Source organism: Coregonus clupeaformis, chromosome 20, assembly GCF_020615455.1.
Source record: "Coregonus clupeaformis isolate EN_2021a chromosome 20, ASM2061545v1, whole genome shotgun sequence".
NCBI lineage: Eukaryota > Metazoa > Chordata > Actinopteri > Salmoniformes > Salmonidae > Coregonus > Coregonus clupeaformis.
The window spans coordinates 55,111,643-55,138,844 of NC_059211.1; the positions used below are offsets into that span (position 1 = coordinate 55,111,643).

General features: G+C 41.4%; 2 protein-coding genes across 2 annotated transcripts in view; both read right to left on the reverse strand.

The window, feature by feature from the left end:
• Positions 1-677: 677 nt before the first annotated feature.
• agxta (alanine--glyoxylate and serine--pyruvate aminotransferase a) lies at positions 678-9,956 on the reverse strand. The gene is given in 13 exon segments (XM_045205828.1): positions 678-1,375; positions 4,214-4,278; positions 4,752-4,782; positions 6,469-6,553; positions 7,491-7,561; positions 7,697-7,826; positions 8,208-8,373; positions 8,375-8,392; positions 8,394-8,462; positions 9,605-9,655; positions 9,657-9,686; positions 9,688-9,744; positions 9,746-9,956. Coding segments are annotated over 13 exon segments (1,005 nt in total). The 5' UTR covers positions 9,770-9,956; the 3' UTR covers positions 678-1,167.
• A 1,140-nt stretch (positions 9,957-11,096) lies between these two features.
• zgc:103559 (Allantoinase, mitochondrial) overlaps positions 11,097-27,202 on the reverse strand; it is a 35,526-nt gene continuing 19,420 nt past the window's right edge. The window contains exons 8-11 of the mRNA XM_045205587.1: positions 18,808-18,946; positions 11,742-11,914; positions 11,582-11,614; positions 11,097-11,455 (exon numbers count right to left, since the gene is read on the reverse strand). Coding sequence (XP_045061522.1) covers positions 11,306-11,455; positions 11,582-11,614; positions 11,742-11,914; positions 18,808-18,946 — 495 coding nt within the window. The 3' untranslated portion in view covers positions 11,097-11,305. The remainder of the gene's footprint in view (positions 11,456-11,581; positions 11,615-11,741; positions 11,915-18,807; positions 18,947-27,202) is intronic.

Below are 27,202 nucleotides of genomic sequence, written 5' to 3' on the forward strand. Positions count from 1 at the left end.
ACATTGAAAACTGACATGTACTGCAATGCTTCGATGTTGTCCGGCAGTCTCACCCTCAACTCATTAGTGAGGGAGATGGTGAAGGCTACACACCGCTTTCGGACGTTGTTTTCATCCTCAGGCTCAAGGTGTAGCTCAGCTGCCTTTGACTCAAAAAGGTAACCAAGGTACGGTTTGGGACTGATGTATCCATCTATTGGCCCTTTGAGTACATCAACATTTGCCAGTGGATTCAGCACCCTGCTGCTCACAGACTTGATCAGGCTAACCAAGTAGCTTAAGAGGATCTACTTGCTCTCCCTCAAAAGCCTTGATGGCCAACTGTACCTCACCCAGCACTGACTTCAAAAAATGTCAGATACAATATGTTTTAAGGATCACTGTACATGGAGTACAAAACCTCAGCCATGTAGCAGTGTTCACTGGACTTGGTGACTGCGAAATGCAGCCTAAGCTCCTCCCACTGGTCCAAAATGCGTGAAACCGCGGGTTCAATGGAGAGCCAACGTGTGGCACGCGCCTTGGTTATCTGTAAAGGTTTCTCCTCCTGTCTCATATATGGCCTTGTAGGCCTCCCTGCGCTTTGGAGACACTGAAAACCAGTTATAAGTCTCTCGTACCAAGTACTCCACACTACAGGGGATGGTGTCATTGGAAGCATGACTTACAGCAAGCTGCAGAGAGTGGCACACACAGCGAATAAGAACCAGATCTTTGAGGCCATACTCCTCCTTCAGCACATTTGTGGTAGTCTAACTAACTGGAGCAGCAATCCATTGTGTCCTGGCTAAGACGGCCTCACCTGGCCAACAGTGGGTCCCAGCCCCCTAACTCACCTGGCCAACGGATGGTCCCAGTCCCCTAACTCACCTGGCCAACAGATGGTCCCAGCCCCCTACCTCACCTGGCCAACAGATGGTCCCAGCCCCCTACCTCACCTGGCCAACGGATGGTCCCAGCCCCCTACCTCACCTGGCCAACGGATGGTCCCAGCCCCCTACCTCACCTGGCCAACGGATGGTCCCAGCCCCCTAACTCACCTGGCCAACGGATGGTCCCAGCCCCCTAACTCACCTGGCCAACGGATGGTCCCAGCCCCCTACCTCACCTGGCCAACAGATGGTCCCAGCCCCCTACCTCACCTGGCCAACGGATGGTCCCAGCCCCCTACCTCACCTGGCCAACGGATGGTCCCAGCCCTCCAGAGATGTCTAGGCTGTGGTTCTTCATGATGTAGCTGGTGATCTCCTTCCAGTCATATCCAAGAGGAGGGACTATAGTAGTCACTGTGGGTAACCTGTCGTTCTGCCATGGATCATCAAGACTCATGTTTACTGTATCTAGGCAACCTGTCGTTCTGCCATGGATCATCAAGACTCATGTTTACTGTATCTGGGTAACCTGGCGTTCTGCCATGGATCATCAAGACTCATGTTTACTGTATCTGGGCAACCTGGCGTTCTGCCATGGATCATAAAGACTCATGTTTACTGTATCTGGGTAACCTGGCGTTCTGCCATGGATCATGAAGACTCATGTTTACTGTATCTGGGCAACCTGGCGTTCTGCCATGGATCATCAAGACTCATGTTTACTGTATCTGATTGTTATGTTGTTAATGCACAGAAAATTGTTATACTGTACACAGAGTTATATGGTTCTACTGTACACTGAGTATACAAACACTAGGAACATCTTCCTAATATTGAGTTGCACCCCCAATTTGTTGGGGCATGGACTCTACAAGGTGTCGAAAGCGTTCCATAGGGCTGCTGGCCTATGTTGACTCCAATGTTTCCCACAGTTGTGTCAAGTTGGCTGGATGTCCACTGAGTGGTGGACCATTCTTAATACACAAGGGAAACTGTTGAGCATGAAAAACCCAGCAGCGTTGCAGTTCTTGACACAAACCGGTGCGCCTGGCACCTACTACCATACCCAGTTCAAAGGTACTTAAATATTTTGTCTTGCCCATTCACCCTCTGAATGGCACACATACACAATCCATGTCTCAATTGTCTCAAGGCTTAAAAATCCTTCTTTAACCTGTTTCCTCCGCCTCATCTACACTGATTGAAGTGGATTTATCAAGTGACATCAATAAGGGATCATAGCTTTCACCTGGCCAGTCTATGTCATGTAAACTCAGTGTACAGTGGCTTGCGAAAGTATTCACCCCCCTTGGCATTCTTCCTATTTTGTTGCCTTACAACCTGGAATTAAAATGGATTTTTTGGGGGTTTGTATCATTTGATTTACACAACATGCCTACCACTTTGAAGATGCAAAATATTTTTTATTGTGAAACAAACAAAAAATAAGACAGAAAAACAGAAAACGTGAGCGTGCATAACTATTCACCCCCCCCCCCCAAAGTCAATATTTTGTAGAGCCACCTTTTGCAGCAATTACAGCTGCAAGTCTCTTGGGGTATGTCTCTATAAGCTGGGCACATCTAGCCACTGGGATTTTTGCCCATTCTTCAAGGCAAAACTGCTCCAGCTCCTTCAAGTTGGATGGGTTCCGCTGGTGTACAGCAATCTTTAAGTCATACCACAGATTCTCAATTGGATTGAGGTCTGGGCTTTGACTAGGCCATTCCGAGACATTTAAATGTTTCCGCTTAAACCACTCGAGTGTTGCTTTAGCAGTATGCTTAGGGTCATTGTCCTGCTGGAAGGTGAACCTCCGTCCCAGTCTCAAATCTCTGGAAGACTGAAACAGATTTCCCTCAAGAATTTTCCTTTATTTAGTGCCAGCTATCATTCCTTTTCTGACCAGTTTCCCAGTCCCTGCCGATGAAAAACATCCCTATTGCATGATGCTGCCACCACCATGCTTCACTGTGGGGATGGTGTTCTCGGGGTTATGAGAGGTGTTGGGTTTGCGCCAGACATAGCGTTTTCCTTGATGGCCAAAAAGCTCAATTTTAGTCTCATCTGACCAGTCTCCCACATGCCTTTTGGCGAACACCAAATGTGTTTGCTTATTTTTTTCTTTAAGCAATGGCTTTTTTCTGGCCACTCTTCCGTAAAGCCCAGCTCTGTGGAGTGTACGGCTTAAAGTGGTCCTATGGACAGATACGCCAATCTCCGCTGTGGCGCTTTGCAGCTCCTTCAGGGTTATCTTTGGTCTCTTTGATTAATGCCCTCCTTGCCTGGTCAGTGAGTTTTGGTGGGCGGCCCTCTCTTGGCAGGTTTGTTGTGGTGCCATATTCTTTCAATTTTTTTATAATGGATTTAATGGTGCTCCGTGGGATGTTCGGATATTTTTTTATAACCCAACCCTGATCTGTACTTCTCCACAACTTTGTCCCTGACCTGTTTGGAGAGCTCCTTGGTCTTCATGGTGTCGCTTGCTTGGTGGTGCCCCTTGCTTAGTGGTGTTGTAGACTCTGGGGCCTTTCAGAACAGGTGTGTATATATACTGAGATCATGTGACAGATCATGTGACACGTAGATTGCACACAGGTGGACTTTATTACATTTACATTATTTAGCAGACGCTCTTATCCAGAGCGACTTACAGTTAGTGCATACATTATTAATTTTTTTTTTCATACTGGCCCCCCGTGGGAATCAAACCCACAACCCTGGCGCTGCAAACGCCATGCTCTACCAACTGAGCTACCTCCCTGCCGGCCATTCCCTCCCCTACCCTGGACGACGCTGGGCCAATTGTGCGCCGCAACATTGGTCTCCCGGTTGCAGCCGGCTACAGCAGAGCCTGGATTCGAACCAGGATCTCTAGTGGCACAGCTAGCACTGCGATGCAGTGCCTTAGACCACTGCGCCACTAATTATGTGACTTCTGAAGGTAATTGGTTGCACCAGATCTTATTTAGGGGCTTCATAGCAAAGGGGGTGAATACATATGCACACACCACAGGCACAGTGTGGAGGTATCTGCACACAGGAACAACAGGCCAAACGTTTCTGCATTATGATGCATTTAAACACGACACTACACAATTCTATAGCAGACATGTTAGCATTAAACAATGCTATGTAACTGAATGTCTAGAAAATTAAACAACATTCTAAAACCACTGAAGAGACTTTCTGCTTAACTTGACATTCACAGATGCATATAATCTCAAACTGTTAAAATGTGTTTTTAAAGGTAGATAATGTCTGATATGTTATCATTGAATGTGGTGCTAGATGATGTGTTTGATGAAAGGTTGTGATGTAACACGTTATGGGAGTCTCACATCCCAGCGGGCTTGTCCTCACACCCCCAGTAGTTTGGCAGTCAGGTCATGTCCAGAAATAAATACTGTTGAGCTGAATCTCAGGAGTGAGTCAAAGAACTACACTTCCCAGAGTGCACCAGCAGCAGCAAACCGGCTGCTTGTCACCTGATCAATCATTTTCACTGATTTGGAGCACCTGTGAAGGCATGGAGGGGCTCAGTCATTCAGAAGAACAAACTTCAGAGAGAAGACTCCAAGTTCACTCACATGTTCAGTCCAAAGATGCCAATGGTAAAAGGCTTAAATGGTTAATTCATTTAAGTTATTTAGAATGTTTATTTAAATGTTTAAACTAATTTAAGTTCATTAAAATGTTTAATTAAAAAGGTAACTTTTTGTTCTGTCTTTTAAAGGTTTACAACCTAATTTACTGGCTAATTTACTGGACAGACCAATCAACTGAAAGCAAACTAAAAATAAAAAAGATTGAGTCGGAAATTTGAGTTGTCCCTGTGTCCTTTGGATGGTGAACAAGAGGAGGACTTGACAAATACACTGGCTTTGTTTTCCCGTTGAAAACTTTCTGGCTGGATAGGAAGTAGAAAACGACACGTGCTCTTAGAAGCAAGCCATTCATAAGGTATTGTTACTGTGTAATTACCATTCATAAGGTATTATTACTGTGTAATTACCATTTATAAGGTATTGTTACTGTGTAATTACCATTTATAAGGTATTGTTACTGTGTAATTACCATTTATAAGGTATTGTTACTGTGTAATTACCATTTATAAGGTATTGTTACTGTGTAATTACCATTTATAAGGTATTGTTACTGTGTAATTACCATTTATAAGGTATTGTTACTGTGTAATTACCATTTATAAGGTATTGTTACTGTGTAATTACCATTCGTAAGGTATTGTTACTGTGTAATTACCATTTATAAGGTATTGTTACTGTGTAATTACCATTTATAAGGTATTGTTACTGTGTAATTACCATTTATAAGGTATTGTTACTGTGTAATTACCATTTATAAGGTATTGTTACTGTGTAATTACCATTTATAAGGTATTGTTACTGTGTAATTACCATTTATAAGGTATTGTTACTGTGTAATTACCATTTGTAAGGTATTGTTACTGTGTAATTACCATTTGTAAGGTATTGTTACTGTGTAATTACCATTTGTAAGGTATTGTTACTGTGTAATTACCATTTGTAAGGTATTGTTACTGTGTAATTACCATTTGTAAGGTATTGTTACCGTGTAATTACCATTTGTAAGGTATTGTTACTGTGTAATTACCATTCTGTAAGGTATTGTTACTGTGTAATTACCATTTGTAAGGTATTGTTACTGTGTAATTACCATTTGTAAGGTATTGTTACTGTGTAATTACCATTCGTAAGGTATTGTTACTGTGTAATTACCATTCGTAAGGTATTGTTACTGTGTAATTACCATTCGTAAGGTATTGTTACTGTGTAATTACCATTCGTAAGGTATTGTTACTGTGTAATTACCATTCGTAAGGTATTGTTACTGTGTAATTACCATTCGTAAGGTATTGTTACTGTGTAATTACCATTCGTGAGGTATTGTTACTGTGTAATTACCATTCGTGAGGTATTGTTACTGTGTAATTACCATTCGTGAGGTATTGTTACGGTGTAATTACCATTCGTGAGGTATTGTTACGGTGTAATTACCATTCGTGAGGTATTGTTACTGTGTAATTACCATTTATGAGGTATTGTTACTGTGTAATTACCATTTATGAGGTATTGTTACTGTGTAATTACCATTTATGAGGTATTGTTACTGTGTAATTACCATTTATGAGGTATTGTTACTGTGTAATTACCATTTATGAGGTATTGTTACTGTGTAATTACCATTCGTAAGGTATTGTTGCTGTGTAATTACCATTCGTAAGGTATTGTTGCTGTGTAATTACCATTCGTAAGGTATTGTTACTGTGTAATTACCATTCGTAAGGTATTGTTACTGTGTAATTACCATTCGTAAGGTATTGTTACTGTGTAATTACCATTTGTAAGGTATTGTTACTGTGTAATTACCATTTGTAAGGTATTGTTACTGTGTAATTACCATTCGTAAGGTATTATTACTGTGTAATTACCATTTTAACATGTAATTGCTTAGTAGATACCTGGTAATGTTTGTACTGTGTAATACATTTAAACCAATATGTCTTCCTTTTGCGATTCACTTCTGAAGTCACAGAGTAGAAAAACTCGCTTACCATGCTCTTTCACTGAAGGAGATGGAGGTGGTCCCAGGTGGGGCATTCAGGACCTTCTGTGAGCCAGTGTACAGGATGTCGATACCTGAAGAAAACACAAGGAACCAACACTTGTTAAGTTTCAACCTTGAAATCTGTAAGCTCTTATGGTAGTAAAATGAATTAAACTATTAGTAATGATATTTTCACATAGTGTGTAGCGAAGTTATATGCAGGGTCACGGTGCATCTCAATCTTCCAAAGTACTAGCTTCCTATTAAGCATCAACATAGTAATCACATGAATACAGAGGCAAACCTTCCCCCAGGGCCTTCAACTAGGTGGTGTAAACCTGTCTGTGTATCCCGGAGCAACGGGTGGCTCTGTAACACTGATGTCATCTTTGCTCATCCATCTGTTATCTGTTATACCTGCAGGTCCCTGTACTATCTGTTATACCTACAGGTCCCTGTACTATCTGTTATACCTACAGGTCCCTGTACTATCTGTTATACCTACAGGTCCCTGTACTATCTGTTATACCTGCAGGTCCCTGTACTATCTGTTATACCTGCAGGTCCCTGTACTATCTGTTATACCTACAGGGTCCCTGTACTATCTGTTATACCTACAGGTCCCTGTACTATCTGTTATACCTACAGGTCCCTGTACTATCTGTTATACCTACAGGTCCCTGTACTATCTGTTATACCTGCAGGTCCCTGTACTATCTGTTATACCTACAGGTCCCTGTACTATCTGTTATACCTACAGGTCCCTGTACTATCTGTTATACCTACAGGTCCCTGTACTATCTGTTATACCTACAGGTCCCTGTACTATCTGTTATACCTACAGGGTCCCTGTACTATCTGTTATACCTACAGGGTCCCTGTACTATCTGTTATACCTACAGGGTCCCTGTACTATCTGTTATACCTACAGGTCCCTGTACTATCTGTTATACCTACAGGGTCCCTGTACTATCTGTTATACCTACAGGCCCCTGTACTATATCCTACAGGGTCACTACAACATCATACCTTGTTTGTCCATGTAAAGTGGTGCACCTCCCATTGAAGCCACACAGTCAACGAGAAACAGACAGTTGTGCCTTGCAGAAAGTAACGAGAGGTGTTACTTTCTGCAATATGCCCGATGCTGTAACTTTATGCTGTGTACTGTCTTTTGGGTTTTTATAACCATTTACATTGAAATGGTAGCTGAAGAGGTGGATAGGGGCTCTTACTCGTGACATATGTCTCCACTGCCATCTAGTGGATTAACTACTCCTGTGGAGGATTCTCCATGGGTTAGGAAGAACCGTACAGGCTTGTGTTTGGCCGGGGCCTGGGGGCAAAACGGTGACATGACAGATCAGAAATACCAGTCTTGATGCACAGAAAGAGATGGGCCCTGGTCGGAAGTAGTGCACTACATAGGGAACAGGGTGCCATTTTGGGACGCACACATGGTCTGTCGGATAGCAGCAATTTGGTATCTCTACCAAATGCTATTTGTGTCATTACCCGATTTGATTTCTTCATTGGTGAAGTAACCCCACCCGCAGATGTGACTAGTGTATTAACTCTGGCCCCTGTTGTGTTGAAAACAAATGGATGTTACTAGTATGTAAATCAGAAACTGGTCAAAGTGAACATCCCCAGCAGATAAATGTGGTTGTAATGACGTAATCAGAACGTCATTTCAACCAGTTTTGTCGTTTCAACCAGTTTTTTGTCCATTGGGTCATATTTGTGTCAGTCCACTGTCCCCTGTCCACTGGGTCCTGGTTATAAGTAGTGCACTAAATAATAGGGTGACATTTGGGACACAACCCGTGCTAATCAAGTACCCCATCCTCTCTGCCATCTCCGCTGCCCGTTCTCCCCAGATCCCATTGACTGCAGTGAGAACCCCCTCCCCCTGGCTCGACGGCGTTGAAGAATGGCACACTCCATGTTGTTCTGGGTCTGGAAGGCGTACTGGATCCCGCTCTTGATGTCACTCATTATCTAGAAACGAATACAGTACATAGACAGTGACATTATTAGGACAAAAGATTATGTGGTAATCAGTGATGATTAGGACCAAGATTATGTGGTAATTAGTGATTATTAGGACCAAGATTATGTGGTAATTAATGATTATTAGGACCAAGATTATGTGGTAATTAGTGATGATTAGGACCAAGATTATGTGGTAATTAGTGATTATTAGGACCAAGATTATGTGGTAATCAGTGATGATTAGGACCAAGATTGTGTGGTAATCAGTGATGATTAGGACCAAGATTATGTGGTAATTAATGATTATTAGGACCAAGATTATGTGGTAATCAGTGATGATTAGGACCAAGATTATGTGGTAATCAGTGATGATTAGGACCAAGATTATGTGGTAATTAGTGATGATTAGGACCAAGATTATGTGGTAATCAGTGATGATTAGGACCAAGATTATGTGGTAGTCAGTGATGATTAGGACCAAGATTATGTGGTAATTAGTGATGATTAGGACCAAGATTATGTGGTAATTAGTGATTATTAGGACCAAGATTATGTGGTAATTAGTGATGATTAGGACCAAGATTATGTGGTAATTAGTGATGATTAGGACCAAGATTATGTGGTAATTAGTGATGATTAGGACCAAGATTATGTGGTAATTAGTGATGATTAGGACCAAGATTATGTGGTAATTAGTGATGATTAGGACCAAGATTATGTGGTAATCAGTGATGATTAGGACCAAGATTATGTGGTAATCAGTGATGATTAGGACCAAGATTCTCATGCAATGATTAGGTCCATTTGCTTCAACACTGTAATGTACAACTGGTAGTAACAACCTATACTAACACTGACAGATATATTGGCTAATCTTGAAATGTTCATGCAACACTTTTGTTTGGCCAGTTGGAGATCACGACCCTATATGTGACCAAGCAATAAGACATACTTAAGCAACTTAAAAATAGCCAACAGATTGGTTTACGAAGTATCTAAAATATCAAATCATATGGGTTAAATTCCAGCATGAGACATGCGCGTAAATCGTGCGTAAAAAGTTTGCATTGCGCGCGGCTATCTCCAATTGAGATTCGGCTGTGGGTCGTCATCCATAATCAAAGTTTAAGCAAGTTCTTTAAGCCTACCTTGAACATTTCTGGATGCATGTGACCGATGATTTGGCTCGGCCCCCCGGCCCGCTAAGATCCGAGGAGGAACATTGGACGGATCCTGGTCCAAACAGATGTCGCTGCGAAGCCACGAACGGTTTCAGGAGACATTTTGGTTGGCGGGACGGAGACGGACGACATGACTCTAGCAGGATGGTCGGCGGGGTGGAGATGAGGAAAGGTACTGAACTCCGACTCAGTAACCTGCCTGACTGACTCTCATCTGACTAACGAGGCCTTTAAACACCGCTGGCCTCGCCTCTGTGTTTTGTTTGCATAGACAAAAGTATTTGATTTTAAATATACTTAAGTGTCAAAAGTACATGTAATTACCTAAAATATACTTAAGTATCAAAAGTAGAAGTAAAAGTATAAATCATTTTCAAATTCCTTATATTAAGCAAAGCAGACAGCACCATTTTCTTGTTTTTAAAATGTACGGATAGCCAGGGGCACGCTCCAACACTCAGACATAATTTACAAAAGATCCTGAGTCCGCCAGACCATAGGCAGTAGGGATGACCAAGTGTTAACTTGATAAATGCGTGTTCCTGTCCTGCTAAGCATTCAAAATGTAACGAGTACTTTGAGTTGTCAGGGAAAATGTATGGAGTAAAAAGTACAATATTTTCTTCAGGAATGTAGTGAAGTAAAAGTAAAAGTTGTCAAGAATATAAATAGTAAAGTAAAGTACAGATACCCCAAAAAACAGTAGTACTTTAAAGTATTTTTACCTAAGTACTTTACACCACTGTGTATTACACACTATTTTAGAAGTTTTTTTCTTAAATGTATTCACCACACATGGGGTTAGCCATTGACCACCGCTGCTTCAGTAGGTCATAAAATGTTGTCCCACACTGTAGGCAGGATTCAGCAGACACTGACTTTTCCATTCAGTCAAAAAAAAACTCATGGTAAAAATGATGACCTTGATACGAGTCTAATAAAACGTGTGTTTGTGTGATCATGGGATTCTGCCCTGTCATCTTTGTTTCAGGGTGTTTATGAGCTGATATGGTTCCTAGATTTCTGACAGTGTCTGTTTGGTCAGAGATTACTAATTGACACGGAGAGACAGTGGACAGGCACAGGAGGTGAACCCCCCCAGTCCTCTAGTCCCTTAGCTGTTGTATGAATCTACTCAGTTTAGGGGATGAGAGAGAGAGAGAGAGAGAGACAGATAGATAGAGAGAGACAGATAGAGACAGACAGATAGAGAGAGACAGATAGAGACAGAGAGAGAGAGAGAGAGAGAGAGAGAGAGAGAGAGAGAGAGAGAGAGAGAGAGAGAGAGAGAGAGGTCGCGCTCTTAGAGAGAGAGAGAGAGAGAGAGAGAGAGAGAGAGAGAGAGAGAGAGAGAGAGAGAGAGAGAGAGAGAGAGAGAGAGAGAGAGAGAGAGAGAGAGAGAGAGAGAGAGAGGAGAGGTGTTTAGGGTATGGAGTAATAGAATAAAGACACCAATCTCTTGAAAGAGATTACTTTGTTTATTAAAAGATTTTACAACAACAGTCAAGCATCTGAACTTTGAGACATACATGCCCTCCCCCCCTCCCTATGGTCCATTTATTTAATTGTATTGTATTTATTTAGCAAGGACAGTCCCCTCCGTAACATGTCTTGTTTTTCCAGAGAGTCACCTTGAGTCCTGGGTCCCCAGGGTCTTCTCTCCATCCATCACAGGGACACCTGGGACTTCCCCTGGGGGATGAGGAGATGCTTCCCCAGGGGCGTAGGGGAGAAGGAGCCCTGCTTGTACACCACTCTGCCTCGGACGATGGTGACACACACCTCCCCTTGCAACGTCAGGCCCAGGTAGGGAGTCAGCTGGAGAGAGAGCGCGGGATCATTTTCTTCAGCAGATTGTGAAGGCTCTATATGTATAGTCTGGACTGTCGTTCATAGTTCAGTATTGTGTAGGGTATTGTACCTATGGTTTTAATGCTTCCTCACCTTATTTTTGTGATGTATATTTGCGTCTTTCACCTGTAGAGAGACATAACTTAAAATATGAAATAATAGTTGCGCACAAAACCAACAAAATAAACAGTATGATAAAATGAAAGACTGTGTTTTTCTTTGTCTTAGTGAATCCCTCTCCTATAATACTAGCCTCAAACTCCTTCTCCGGGTCCCATATGACCAGGTCTGCATCGTGACCGGGAACAAGGCTCCCCTTCTGGTTGTCAAGGCGACAGAGTTGTGCGGTGCGCTGGCAGAGGAGCCTCACCACATCTGGCAGGGTGAAACCCTTCTTACTGGCTGACGTCCAGAACAGAGAAAGACCTGAGACAGACACAGATAGAGACAGAGAGAGACATATAGACAGATAAAGACAGAGAGAGACAGAGAGAGACAGACAGATAGAGAGAGACAGATAGAGACAGAGACAGAGAGAGAGAGAGAGAGAGAGAGAGAGAGAGAGAGCTGGTAGTCCCATCCACCAAACTACCAGGTGTGAAACAGGGAAGGGACTCAGGGGGTATGCTAATTTGGTATAGAGCAGACCTAACTCACTCTATTAAATTAATCAAAACAGGAACATTTTACATTTGGTTAGAAATTCAAAAGGAAATTATCTCAACTGAGAAAAATGTCCTCCTGTGTGCTACCTATATCCCCCCCACTAGAATCCCCATACTTTAATGAAGACAGTTTCTCCATCCTGGAGGGGGAAATCAATAATTTCCAGACCCAGGGACATGTACTAGTCTGTGGCGACCTAAATGCAGAACTGGACAAGAACCTGACACCCTCAGCACACAGGGGGACAAACACCTACCTGGAGGTGACAGCATTCCCTCCCCATATGCCCCCCTAGGCACAACTATGACAACATAACCAACAAAAATGGGTCACGACTCCTGCAGCTCTGTCGCACACTGGGTATGTACATAGTCAATGGTAGGCTTCGAGGGGACTCCTATGGTAGGTACACCTATAGCTCATCTCTTGGCAGTAGTACTGTAGACTACTTTATCACTGACCTCAACCCAGAGTCTCTCAGAGCGTTCACAGTCAGCCCACTGACACCCCTATCAGATCACAGCAAAATCACAGTCTACTTGAACAGAGCAATACTCAATCATGAGGCATCAAAGCCAAAAGAACTGAATAATATTAAGAAATGCTATAGATGGAAGGAAAGTGAGTGTTGAAACCTACCAAAAACAATTAGGAAACAACAAATTCAATCCATTCTAGACAACTTCCTGGACAAAACGTTCCACTGTAATAGTGAAGGTGTAAACTTGGCAGTAGAAAACCTAAACAGTATATTTGACCTCTCAGCTTCCCTATCAAATCTAAAAATCTCTAACAGAAAACCAAAGAAAAGTAATAACAGTGATAAATGGTTTGATGAAGAATGCAAAAACCTAAGAAAGAAATTGAGAAACCTATCCAACCAAAAACATAGAGACCCAGAAAACCTGAGCCTACGCCTTCACTATGGTGAATCACTAAAACAATACAGAAATACACTACGGAAAAAGAAGGAACAGCATGTCAGAAATCAGCTCAATGTAATTGAAGAATCCATAGACTCTAACCACTTCTGGGAAAATTGGAAAACACTAAACAAACAACAACACGAAGAGCTATCTATCCAAAACGGAGATGTATGGGTAAACCACTTCTCCAATCTTTTTGGCCCTATAACAGAGAACAAACAGCAAAGAAATATACATGATCAAATGCAAATCTTAGAATCAACTATTAAAGACTACCAGAACCCACTGGATTCTCCAATTACATTGAATGAACTACAGGATAAAATACAAACCCTCCAACCCAAAAAGTACTGTGGTGTTGATGGTATCCTCAATGAAATGATAAAATATACAGACCACAAATTTCAATTAGCTATACTTAAACTCTTTAACATCATCCTTAGCTCTGGCATCTTCCCCAACATCTGGAACCAAGGACTGATCACCCCAATCCACAAAAGTGGAGACAAATTTGACCCCAATAACTACCGTGGGATATGCGTCAACAGCAACCTTGGGAAAATCCTCTGCATTATCATTAACAGCAGACTAGTTCATTTCCTCAGTGAAAACAATGTACTGAGCAAATGTCAAATTGGCTTTTACCAAATTACCGTACGACAGACCACGTATTCACCCTGCACACCCTAATTGACAAACAAACAAACCAAAACAAAGGCAAAGTCTTCTCATGCTTTGTTGATTTCAAAAAAGCTTTTGACTCAATTTGGCATGAGGGTCTGCTATACAAATTGATGGAAAGTGGGGTTGGGGGGAAAAACATACGACATTATAAAAATCCATGTACACAAACAACAAGTGTGCGGTTAAAATTGGCAAAAAACACACACATTTCTTTCCACAGGGCCGTGGGGTGAGACAGGGATGCAGTTTAAGCCCCACCCTCTTCAACATATATATCAACGAATTGGCGAGGGCACTAGAACAGTCTGCAGCACCCGGCCTCACCCTACTAGAATCTGAAGTCAAATGTCTTCTGTTTGCTGACGATCTGGTGCTTCTGTCCCCAACCAAGGAGGGCCTACAGCAGCACCTAGATCTTCTGCACATATTCTGTCAGACCTGGGCCCTGACAGTAAATCTCAGTAGGACAAAAAATAATGGTGTTCCAAAAAGTTGCAGTTGCCAGGACCACAAATACAAATTCCATCTAGACACCATTGCCCTACAGCACACAAAAAACTATACATACCTCGACCTAAACATCAGCGCCACAGGTAACTTCCACAAAGCTGTGAACGATCTGAGAGACCAGGCAAGAAAGGCCTTCTATGTCATCAAAAGGAACATAACATTTGACATACCAATCTGGCTAAAAATACTTGAATCAGTTATAGAACCCATTGCCCTTTATGGTTCTGAGGTCTGGGGTCCGCTCACCAACCAAGAATTCACAAAATGGGACAAACACCAAATTGAGACTCTGCATGCAGAATTCTGCAAAAACATCCTCTGTGTACAACGTAAAACACCAAATAATGCATGCAGAGCAGAATTAGGCCAATACCCGCTAATTATCAAAATCCAGAAAAGAGCCGTTAAATTCTATAACCACTTAAAAGGAAGCGATTCCCAAACCTTCCATAACAAAGCCATCACCTACAGAGAGATGAACTTGGAGAAGAGTCCCCAAGTAAGCTTGTCCTGGGGCTCTGTTCACAAACACAAACAGACCCCACACAGCCCCAGGACAACAACAACAACAACACAACTAGACCCAACCAAATCATGAGAAAACAAAAAAGAGAATTACTTGACACATTGGAAAGAACAAACAAAAAAAACTGAGCAAACTAGAATGCTATTTGGCCCTAAACAGAGAGTACACAGTGGCAGAATACTTGACCACTGTGACTGACCCAAACTTAAGGAAAGCTTTGACTATGTACAGACTCAGTGAGCATAGCCTTGCTATTGAGAAAGGCACGCCGTAGGCAGACCTGGCTCTCAAGAGAAGACAGGCTATGTGCACACTGCCCACAAAATGAGGTGGAAACTGAGCTGCACTTCCTAACCTCCTGCCAAATGTATGACCATATTAGAGACACATATTTCCCTCAGATTACAGCGATCCACAAAGAATTCGAAAACAAACTCCAATTTTGATAAACTCCTTATCTACTGGGTGAAAAACCACAGTGTGCCATCACAGCTGCAAGATTTGTGACCTGTTGCCACAAGAAAAGGGCAACCAGTGAAGAACAAACACCATTGTAAATACAACCCATATTTATGTTTATTTATTTTCCCATTTGTACTTTAACTATTTGCACATTGTTACAACACTGTATATATACATAATATGACATTTGAAATGTCTTTATTCTTTTGAAACTTCTGAGTGTAATGTTTACTGTTAATATTTATTGTTTATTTCACTTTTGTTTACTATCTACTTCACTTGCTTTGGCAATGTTAACACACGTTTCCCATGCCAATAAAGCCCTTAAATTGAAATTGAAATTGAAATTGAAATTGAATTGAGAGAGAGAGAGAGAGAGAGAGAGACAGATAGATACAGAGAGAGACAGATAGATACAGAGAGAGACAGAGGGAGAGAGACAGATAGATACAGAGAGAGACAGATAGATACAGAGAGAGACAGACAGAGAGAGAGAGACAGACAGAGAGAGAGAGAGAGAGACAGAGAGAGAGAGAGAGAGACAGAGAGAGACAGAGAGAGACAAATAGAGACAGAGAGAGAGAGAGACAGATAGAGACAGATAGATACAGAGAGAGACAGAGAGAGAGACATATAGATACAGAGAGAGACAGACAGAGAGAGAGAGACAGAGAAAGAGACAGACAGAGACAGAGAGATAGAGACAGAGAGAGACAGACAGAGAGAGACAGATAGAGACAGAGAGAGAGAGAGACAGACAGAGACAGAGAGAGAGAGAGACAGAGAGAGACAGACAGAGAGAGAGACAGACAGAGACAGAGAGAGAGAGAGAGAGAGACAGAGAGAGACAGAGAGAGACAGAGAGAGACAAATAGAGACAGAGACAGAGAGAGACAGAGAGAGAGACAGATATATACAGAGAGAGACAGACAGAGAGAGAGAGACAGAGAAAGAGACAGACAGAGACAGAGAGATAGAGACAGAGAGAGACAGACAGATAGAGAGAGACAGATAGAGACAGAGAGAGAGAGAGAGAGACAGATAGATAGATACAGAGAGAGACAGAGAGAGACAGATAGATACAGAGAGAGACAGATAGAGACAGAGAGAGAGAGAGACAGATAGAGACAGAGAGAGACAGATAGATACAGAGAGAGACAGAGAGAGACAGATAGATACAGAGAGAGACAGACAGATAAAGACAGAGAGATAGAGAGAGACAGACAGAGAGAGACAGAGACAGATGGAGACAGATAGAGAGCGAGACAGATAGATACAGAGAGAGACAGACAGATAAAGACAGAGAGATAGAGAGAGACAGACAGAGAGAGACAGAGACAGATGGAGACAGATAGAGAGCGAGAGAGACAGACAGACAGACAGACAGAGAGACGGAGAGAGACAGAAAGAGACAGAGTGAGTGAGGCAGGGTGAAACCCTTCTTACTGGCCGACCTCTAGAACGGAGGCAGACCTGAAACCCCTTATTAGACTCTATTCAGTCTCTTTTTCTGAAACAGACAGGATGATATAGAGAGAGAGAGGACATTTTGAGTGACTCTTCTCTCTCTCAGGGTGGCATGCTGCTCTATAAACAGGCAGACAAAATGTTAAAGTGTTTGAATGGGTCCAAGTTTATTGCCGGTGACAGCAAAGCCAGGAGACTTTGACCAGACCTCTTCTCTGTTCACTGTGACTGGTCAGTAAATAATTAAACTGTCTTGTAAACTAGTGTTGTATCCATGTTTATCTCCCTGTGGACTTTGTCCTGTAGCAGGAGGCTGGAGTAGTAGTGTAAGCAGGAGCGGAGTTTAGGGGCTTTGGGAATATTACAAAGCATGGTTTAATGTATGACAGTATGAAGTATGAAGTATGTATGACAGTATGAAATATGTATGACAGTATGAAATATGGAGTATGTATGACATAATGAAATATGAAGTATGTATGACAGTATGAAATATGAAGTATGTATGACAGTATGAAATATGAAGTATGTATGACAGTGTGAAATATGAAGTATGTATGACATAATGAAATATGAAGTATGTATGACAGTATGAAATATGAAGTATGTATGACAGTATGAAATATGTATGACAGTATGAAATATTAAGTATGTATGACATTATGAAATATGAAGTATGTATGACAGTATGAAATATGAAGTATGTATGACAGTATGAAATATGTATGACAGTATGAAATATGGAGTATGTATGACATAATGAAATATGAAGTATGTATGACAGTATGAAATATGAAGTATGTATGACAGTATGAAATATGAAGTATGTATGACAGTGTGAAATATGAAGTATGTATGACATAATGAAATATGAAGTATGTATGACAGTATGAAATATGAAGTATGTATGACAGTATGAAATATTAAGTATGTATGACATTATGAAATATGAAGTATGTATGACAGTATGAAATATTAAGTATGTATGACAGTATGAAATATGAAGTATGTATGACAGTATGAAATATGAAGTATGTATGGCAGTATGAAATATGAAGTATGTATGACAGTATGAAATATGAAGTATGTATGACAGTATGAAATATGAAGTATGTATGACAGTATGAAATATGAAGTATGTATGACAGTATGAAATATGAAGTATGTATGACATTATGAAATATGAAGTATGTATGACATTATGAAATATGAAGTATGTATGACATTATGAAATATGAAGTATGTATGACAGTATGAAATATGAAGTATGTATGACAGTATGAAGTATGAAGTATGTATGACATTATGAAATATGAAGTGTGTATGACAGTATGAAATATGAAGTATGTATGACAGTATGAAATATGAAGTATGTATGACAGTATGAAATATGAAGTATGTATGACAGTATGAAATATGAAGTATGTATGACAGTATGAAATATGAAGTATGTATGACAGTATGAAATATGAAGTATGTATGACAGTATGAAATATGAAGTATGTATGATATTATGAAATATGAAGTATGTATGACATTATGAAATATGAAGTATGTATGACAGTATAAAATATGAAGTATGTATGACAGTATGAAATATGAAGTATGTATGACAGTATGAAATATGAAGTATGTATGACAGTATGAAATATGAAGTATGTATGACAGTATGAAATATGAAGTATGTATGACAGTATGAAATATGAAGTATGTATGACAGTATGAAATATGTATGCACTCACTAACTGTAAGTCGCTCTGGATAAGAGCGTCTGCTAAATGACTAAAATGTAAAAAAAAAAAAAAAAAAAGAAGATGATTCATTTATTGCATATGAAAAGACACAAATGCGTTTTACATATACAGAACAAAACAATAGATACCTTTTCATCTGGTGCCTCTGATGGACACATAGCATCTATTAGAATATATTGTATTTCTATGTTTGGACATTAGACTTCAATGTGTGACTACTCACACAGAAAATCCCATATATAGTTGGCATGATATGGCTAATAGCTAATGGATCTCTAATGGAGCCACTGGATCTCTTATGGATCTCTTATGGATCTCACTTACCGAACTGTAGGGAGGAGATCCCGCCCCAGGCCTGAGTGAAATCCCCACTGTCCAATCTCTTCAGGTCTGGTGTGCAGGGAGAGTGATCTGACACGACCATGTCAATCTGACCGGCCTTCAGGGCAGACCACAGCTGCTCCTGGAGGGGTAGAAGGTAATGGGTTGTTTTTAGATGACTGGTTACATTCAGGTATTCATTTGGAAATAACCATCATGCACAGTGTGGATGGGTGACTGGCCCCTATGTCACCTTCTGTTATGTAGCAGAGATGGTGTGGATTGGTGACTGGCCCTTGTGTTAACTTCTGTTATGTAGCAGAGATGGTGTGGATTGTTGACTGGCCCCTGTGTTAACTAGTGTTATGTAGCAGGGATGGTGTGGATGGGTGACTGGCCCCTGTGTTAACTTCTGTTATGTAGCAGGGATGGTGTGGATGGGTGACTGGCCCCTGTGTTAACTTCTGTTATGTAGCAGGGATGGTGTGGATGGGTGACTGGCCCCTGTGTTAACTTCTGTTATGTAGCAGAGATGGTGTGGTCTATGTTAGTCTTCTACTGCTGTCTCTCTGTTTTTCTGCCCTTTCTCTGTGCTTCTTGTTTTCACGTATTAATTATACATTAATTATAATTAAGAGAATGCCAAGAGCGTGCAAAGCTGTCATCAAGGCAAAGGGTGGCTACTTTGAATAATCTAAAATCTAAAATACAGTTGAAGTCGGAAGTTTACATACACCTTAGCCAAATACATTTAAACTCAGTTTTTCACAATTCCTGACATTTAATCCTAGTAAAAAATCCCTGTCTTAGGTCAGTTAGGATCACCACTTTATTTTAAGAATGTGAAATGTCAGAATAATAGTAGAGAGATTGATTTATTTCAGCTTTTATTTATTTCATCACATTCCCAGTGGGTCAGAAGTTTACATACACTCAATTAGTATTTGGTAGCATTGCCTTTCAATTGTTTAACTTGGGTCAAACGAGTCGGGTAGCCTTCCATAAGCTTCCCACAATAAGTTGGGTGAATTTTGGCCCATTCCTCTTGACAGAGCTAGTGTAACTGAGTCAGGTTTGTAGGCCTCCTTGCTCGCACACACTTTTTCAGTTCTGCCCACAGATTTTCTATAGGATTGAGGTCAGGGCTTTGTGATGGCCACTCCAATACCTTGACTTTGTTGTCCTTAAGCCATTTTGCCACAACTTTGGAAGTATGCTTGGGGTCATTGTCCATTTGGAAGACCCATTTGCGACCAAGCTTTAACTTCCTGACTGATGTCTTGAGATGTTGTTTCAATATATCCACATAATTTTCCTTCCTCATGATGCCATCTATTTTGTGAAGTGCACCAGTCCCTCCTGCAGCAAAGCACCCCCACAGCATGATGCTTCCACCCCCGTGCTTCACGGTTGGGATGGTGTTCTTCAGCTTGCAAGCTTCCCACTTTTTCCTCCAAACATAACGATGGTCATTATGGCCAAACAGTTCTATTTTTGTTTCATCAGACCAGAGGACATTTCTCCAAAATGTACGATCTTTGTCCCCATGTGCAGTTGCTAACCGTAGTCTGGCTTTTTTATGGCAGTTTTGGAGCAGTGGCTTCTTCCTTGCTGAGCGGCCTTTCAGGTTATGTTGATATAGGACTCGTTTTACTGTGGATATAGATACTTTTGTACCTGTTTCCTCCAGCATCTTCACAAGGTCCTTTGCTGTTGTTCTGGGATTGATTTGCACATTTCGCACCAAAGTACGTTCATCTCTAGGAGACAGAACGCGTCTCCTTCCTGAGCGGTATGACGGCTGCGTGGTCCCATGGTGTTTATACTTGCGTACTATTGTTTGTACAGATGAACGTGGTACCTTCAGGCGTTTGGAAATTGCTCCCAAGGATGAACCAGACATGTGGAGGTCTACAACTTTTGATTTTCCCATGATGTCAAGCCAAGAGGCACTGAGTTTGAAGGTAGGCCTTGAAATACATCCACAGGTACACCTCCAATTGACTCAAATGATGTCAATTAGCCTATCAGAAGCTTCTAAAGCCATGACATCAATTTCTGGAATTTTCCAAGCTGTTTAAAGGCACAGTCAACTTAGTGTATGTAAACTTGTGACCCACTGGAATTGTGATACAGTGAATTATAAGTGAAATAATAAACAATTGTCTGTTAACAATTGTTGGAAAAATTACTTGTGTCATACACAAATTAGATGTCCTAACCGACTTGCCAAAATGATAGTTTGTTAACAAGAAATGTGTGGAGTGGTTGAAAAACGAGTTTTAATGACTCCAACCTAAGTGTATGTAAACTTTTGACTTCAGCTGTATATTTTGATTTGTTTAACACTTTTTTGGTTACTACATACAGTGGGGAAAAAAAGTATTTAGTCAGCCACCAATTGTGCAAGTTCTCCCACTTAAAAAGATGAGAGAGGCCTGTAATTTTCATCATAGGTACACGTCAACTATGACAGACAAAATGAGAAAAAATAATCCAGATAATCACATTGTAGGATTTTTAATGAATTTATTGGCATATGATGGTGGAAAATAAGTATTTGGTCAATAACAAAAGTTTCTCAATACTTTGTTATATACCCTTTGTTGGCAATGACACAGGTCAAACGTTTTCTGTAAGTCTTCACAAGGTTTTCACACACTGTTGCTGGTATTTTGGCCCATTCCTCCATGCAGATCTCCTCTAGAGCAGTGATGTTTTGGGGCTGTCGCTGGGCAACACAGACTTTCAACTCCCTCCAAAGATTTTCTATGGGGTTGAGATCTGGAGACTGGCTGGGCCACTCCAGGACCTTGAAATGCTTCTTACGAAGCCACTCCTTCGTTGCCCGGGCGGTGTGTTTGGGATCATTGTCATGCTGAAAGACCCAGCCACGTTTCATCTTCAATGCCCTTGCTGATGGAAGGAGGGTTTCACTCAAAATCTCACGATACATGGCCCCATTCATTCTTTCCTTTACACGGATCAGTCGTCCTGGTCCCTTTGCAGAAAAAACAGCCCCAAAACATGTTGTTTCCAACACCATGCTTCACAGTAGGTATGGTGTTCTTTGGATGCAACTCAGCATTCTTTGTCCTCAAACATGACGAGTTGAGTTTTTACCAAAAAGTTATATTTTGGTTTCATCTGACCATATGACATTCTCCCAATCCTCTTCTGGATCATCCAAATGCACTTCAGACGGGCCTGGACATGTACTGGCTTAAGCAGGGGGACACGTCTCGCACTGCAGGATTTGAGTCCCTGGCGGCGTAGTGTGTTACTGATGGTTGGCTTTGTTACTTTGGTCCCAGCTCTCTGCAGGTCATTCACTAGGTCCCCCCGTGTGGTTCTGGGATTTTTGCTCACCGTTCTTGTGATCATTTTGACCCCACGGGGGTGAGATCTTGCGTGGAGCCCCAGATCGAGGGAGATTATCAGTGGTCTTGTATGTCTTCCATTTCCTAATAATTGCTCCCACAGTTGATTTCTTCAAACCAAGCTGCTTACCTATTGCAGATTCAGTCTTCCCAGCCTGGTGCAGGTCTACAATTTTGTTTTTGGTGTCCTTTGACAGCTCTTTGGTCTTGGCCATTGTGAAGTTTGGAGTGTGACTGTTTGAGGTTGTGGACAGGTGTCTTTTATACTGATAACAAGTTCAAACAGGTGCCATTAATACAGGTAACGAGTGGAGGACAGAGGAGCCTCTTAAAGAAGAAGTTACAGGTCTGTGAGAGCCAGAAGTCTTGCTTGTTTGTAGGTGACCAAATACTTATTTTCCACCATAATTTGCAAATAAATTCATTAAAAATCCTACAATGGGATTTTCTGGATTTTTTTTTCTCAATTTGTCTGTCATAGTTGACGTGTACCTATGATGAAAATTACAGGCCTCTCTCATCTTTTTAAGTGGGAGAACTTGCACAATTGGTGGCTGACTAAATACTTTTTTCCCCCACTGTAATTCCAGATGTGTTATTTCATAGTTTTGATGTCTTCACTATTATTCGACAATGTAGAAAATAGTAAAAATAAAGAAAAATCCTGAAATGAGTAGGTGTGTCCAAACTTTTGACTGGTACTGCATATATATAGACAGTGGGGAGAACAAGTATTTGTTACACTGCCGGTTTTGCAGGTTTTCCTACTTACAAAGCATGTAGAGGTCTGTCATTTTTATCACAGGTACACTTCAACTGTGAGAGACGAAATCTAAAACAAAAATCCAGAAAATCACATTGTATGATTTTTAAGTAATTAATTTGCATTTTATTGCATGACATACGTATTTGATACATCAGAGAAGCAGAACTTAATATTTGGTACAGAAACCTTTGTTTGCAATTACAGAGATCATACGTTTCCTGTAGGTCTTGACCAGGTTTGCACACACTTCAGCAGGGATTTTGGCCCACTCCTCCATACAGACCTTCTCCAGATCCTTCAGGTTTCGGGGCTGTCGCTGGGCAATACGGACTTTCAGCTCCCTCCAAATATTTTCTATTGGGTTCAGGTCTGGAGACTGGCTAGGCCACTCCAGGACCTTGAGATGCTTCTTACGGAGCCACTCCTTAGTTGCCCTGGCTGTGTGTTTCGGGTCGTTGTCATGCTGGAAGACCCAGCCACAACCCATCTTCAATGCTCTTACTGAGGGAAGGAGGTTGTTGGCCAAGATCTCGCGATACATGGTCCCATCAATCCTCCCCCTCAATACGGTGCAGTCGTCCTGTCCCCTTTGCAGAAAAAGCATCCCCAAAGAATGATGTTTCCACCTCCATGCTTCACGGTTGGGATGGTGTTCTTGGGGTTGTACTCATCCTTCTTCTTCCTCCAAACACGGCGAGTGGAGTTTAGACCAAAAAGCTCTATTTTTGTCTCATCAGACCACATGACCTTCTCCCATTCCTCCTCTGGATCATCCAGATGGTCATTGGCAAACTTCAGACGGGCCTGGACATGCGCTGGCTTGAGCAGGGGGACCTTGCATGCACTGCAGGATTTTAATCCATGACGGTGTAGTGTGTTACTAATGGTTTTCTTTGAGACTGTGGTCCCAGCTCTCTTCAGGTCATTGACCAGGTCCTGCCGTGTAGTTCTGGGCTGATCCCTCACCTTCCTCATGATCATTGATGCCCCACGAGGTGAGATCTTGCATGGAGCCCCAGACCGAGGGTGATTGACCGTCATCTTGAATTTCTTCCATTTTCTAATAATTACGCCAACAGTTGTTGCCTTCTCACCAAGCTGCTTGCCTATAGTCCTGTAGCCCATCCCAGCCTTGTGCAGGTCTACAATTTTATCCCTGATGTCCTTACACAGCTCTCTGGTCTTGGCCATTGTGGAGAGGTTGGAGTCTGTTTGATTGAGTGTGTGGACAGGTGTCTGTTATACAGGTAACGAGTTCAAATGGTGCAGTTAATACAGGTAATGAGTGGAGAACAGGAGGGCTTCTTAAAGAAAAACTAACAAGTCTGTGAGAGCCGGAATTCTTACTGTTTGGTAGGTGATCAAATACTTATGCCATGCAATAAAATGCTAATTAATTACTTAAAAATCATACAATGTGATTTTCTGGATTTTTGTTTTAGATTCCGTCTCTCACAGTTGAAGTGTACCTATGATAAAAAATTACAGACCTCTACATGCTTTGTAAGTAGGAAAACCTGCAAAATCGGCAGTGTATCAAATACTTGTTCTCCCCACTGTATATATATATATATACAGGTAAAAGTCAGTAAATTAGAATATTTTGAAAAACTTGATTTATTTCAGTAATTGCATTCAAAAGGTGTAACTTGTACATTATATTTATTCATTGCACACAGACTGATGCATTCAAATGTTTATTTCATTTAATTTTGATGATTTGAAGTGGCAACAAATGAAAATCCAAAATTCCGTGTGTCTAAAATTAGAATATTGTGTAAGGGTTACATTTTGAAGACACCTGGTGCCACAAACTAATCAGCTGATTAACTCAAAACACCTGCAAAGGGCTTTAAATGGTCTCTCAGTCCAGTTCTGAAGCCTACACAAACATGGGGAAGACTTCAGATTTGACAGCTGTCCAAAAGGCGACCATCGACACATTGCACAAGGAGGGAAAGACACAAAAGGTTATTGCAGAAGAGGCTGGCTGTTCTCAGAGCTCTGTGTCCAAACACATTAATAGAGAGGCAAAGGGAAGGAAAAACTGTGGTCAGAAAAAAGTGTACAAGCGATAGGGATCACCGCGCCCTAGTCAAGATTGTGAAAAAAACCCATTCAAAAATGTGGGGGAGATTCACAAGGAGTGGACAGCTGCTGGAGTCAGGGCTTCAAGATCCACCACCAAGAGACGCTTGAAAGACATGGGTTTCAACTGCCGCATACCTCGTGTCAAGCCACTGTTGACCAAGAAACAGCGCGAGCGTCTCACCTGGGCTAAGGAAAAAAAGAGCTGAACTGCTGCTGAGTGGTCTAAAGTCATGTTTTCTGACGAAAGCAAATTTTGCATTTCCTTTGGAAATCGAGGTCCCAGAGTCTGGAGGAAGACAGGAGAGGCACAGGATCCACGTTGCCTGAAGTCTAGTGTAAAGTTTCCACCATCAGTGATGGTTTGGGGTGCCATGTCATCTGCTGGTGTCGGTCCACTCTGTTTCCTGAGATCCAGGGTCAACGCAGCCGTCTACCAGCAAGTTTTAGAGCACTTCATGCTTCCTGCTGCTGACCTGCTCTATGGAGATGGAGATTTCAGGTTCCAACAGGACTTGGCGCCTGCACACAGCGCAAAAATCTACCCGTGCCTGGTTTACGGACAATGGTATTTCTGTTCTAAATTGGCCAGCCAACTCCCCTGACCTTAGCCCCATAGAAAATCTGTGGGGTATTGTGAAAAGGAAGATGCAGAATGCCAGACCCAACAACGCAGAAGAGTTGAAGGCCACTATCAGAGCAACCTGGGCTCTCATAACACCTGAGCAGTGCCAGAAACTCATCGACTCCATGCCACGCCGCATTAATGCAGTAATTGAGGCAAAAGGAGCTCCAACCAAGTATTGAGTATTGTACATGCTCATATTTTTCATTTTCATACTTTTCAGTTGGCCAACATTTCTAAAAAATCCCTTTTTTGTATTAGCCTTAAGTAATATTCTAATTTTGTGACACACAGAATTTTGGATTTTCATTTGTTGCCACTTCAAATCATCAAAATTAAATGAAATAAACATTTGAATGCATCAGTCTGTGTGCAATGAATAAATATAATGTACAAGTTACACCTTTTGAATGCAATTACTGAAATAAATCAAGTTTTTCAAAATATTCTAATTTACTGACTTTTACCTGTATATATATATATATATATATATTTATTTTTTTTCTTCTGGAAAGTGTGTGGTGACTTTGTTAAATACAAATGAAATAAAGTGTGCTTTATTGTATGTGGATCAGCGCTCTGATTAGGGGATGAACTATCTCCAGTATTAATCATCATCATCTTCTATCAAGGGGTGGACTGGCCATAATGCAAATCTGGCAAATGCCAGATAGGCTGGTCTATTTTTCGCCAAATGGGCCTGTCTCGATATGGGTTTTGCGAATAATACGAATTTGGCTAATAACGGGGGCCTTGAGGGAATAAATGGGCCGGTGTGTTTGAAATGCCCAGGCCTGATTTCTGGTCCCAGTCCGTCCCTGTCTCCTATTCCACCCATTCTGATGTCCTCCTGATCTCTCTTCATAATGTCTACCCACATTTACATTTACGTCATTTAGCAGATGCTCTTATCCAGAGCGACTTACAAATGGGTGCATTCACCCTATAGCCAGTGGGATAACCACTTTACAATTTATTTATTTTTATTGTATTTTTTTATTATTTTTTTTGGGGGTAGAAGGATTACTTTATCCGACCTGGTTATATATCTTTCTTCATAATGTCTACCCACCTGGTTAGATATCTCTCTTCATAATGTCTACCCACCTGGTTAGATATCTCTCTTCATAATGTCTACCCACCTGGTTAGATATCTCTCTTCATAATGTCTACTCACCTGGTTAGATATCTCTCTTCATAATGTCTACTCACCTGGTTAGATATCTCTCTTCATAATGTCTACCCACCTGGTTAGATATCTCTCTTCATAATGTCTACCCACCTGGTTAGATATCTCTCTTCATAATGTCTACCCACCTGGTTAGATATCTCTCTTCATAATGTCTACCCACCTGGTTAGATATCCCTCTGATGGGAGGTGTACCTGGTTAGATAGCCCTCTGATGGGAGGTGTACCTGGTTAGATAGCCCTCTGATGGAAGGTGTACCTGGTTAGATATCCCTCTGATGGGAGGTGTACCTGGTTAGATAGCCCTCTGATGGGAGGTGTACCTGGTTAGATAGCCCTCTGATGGAAGG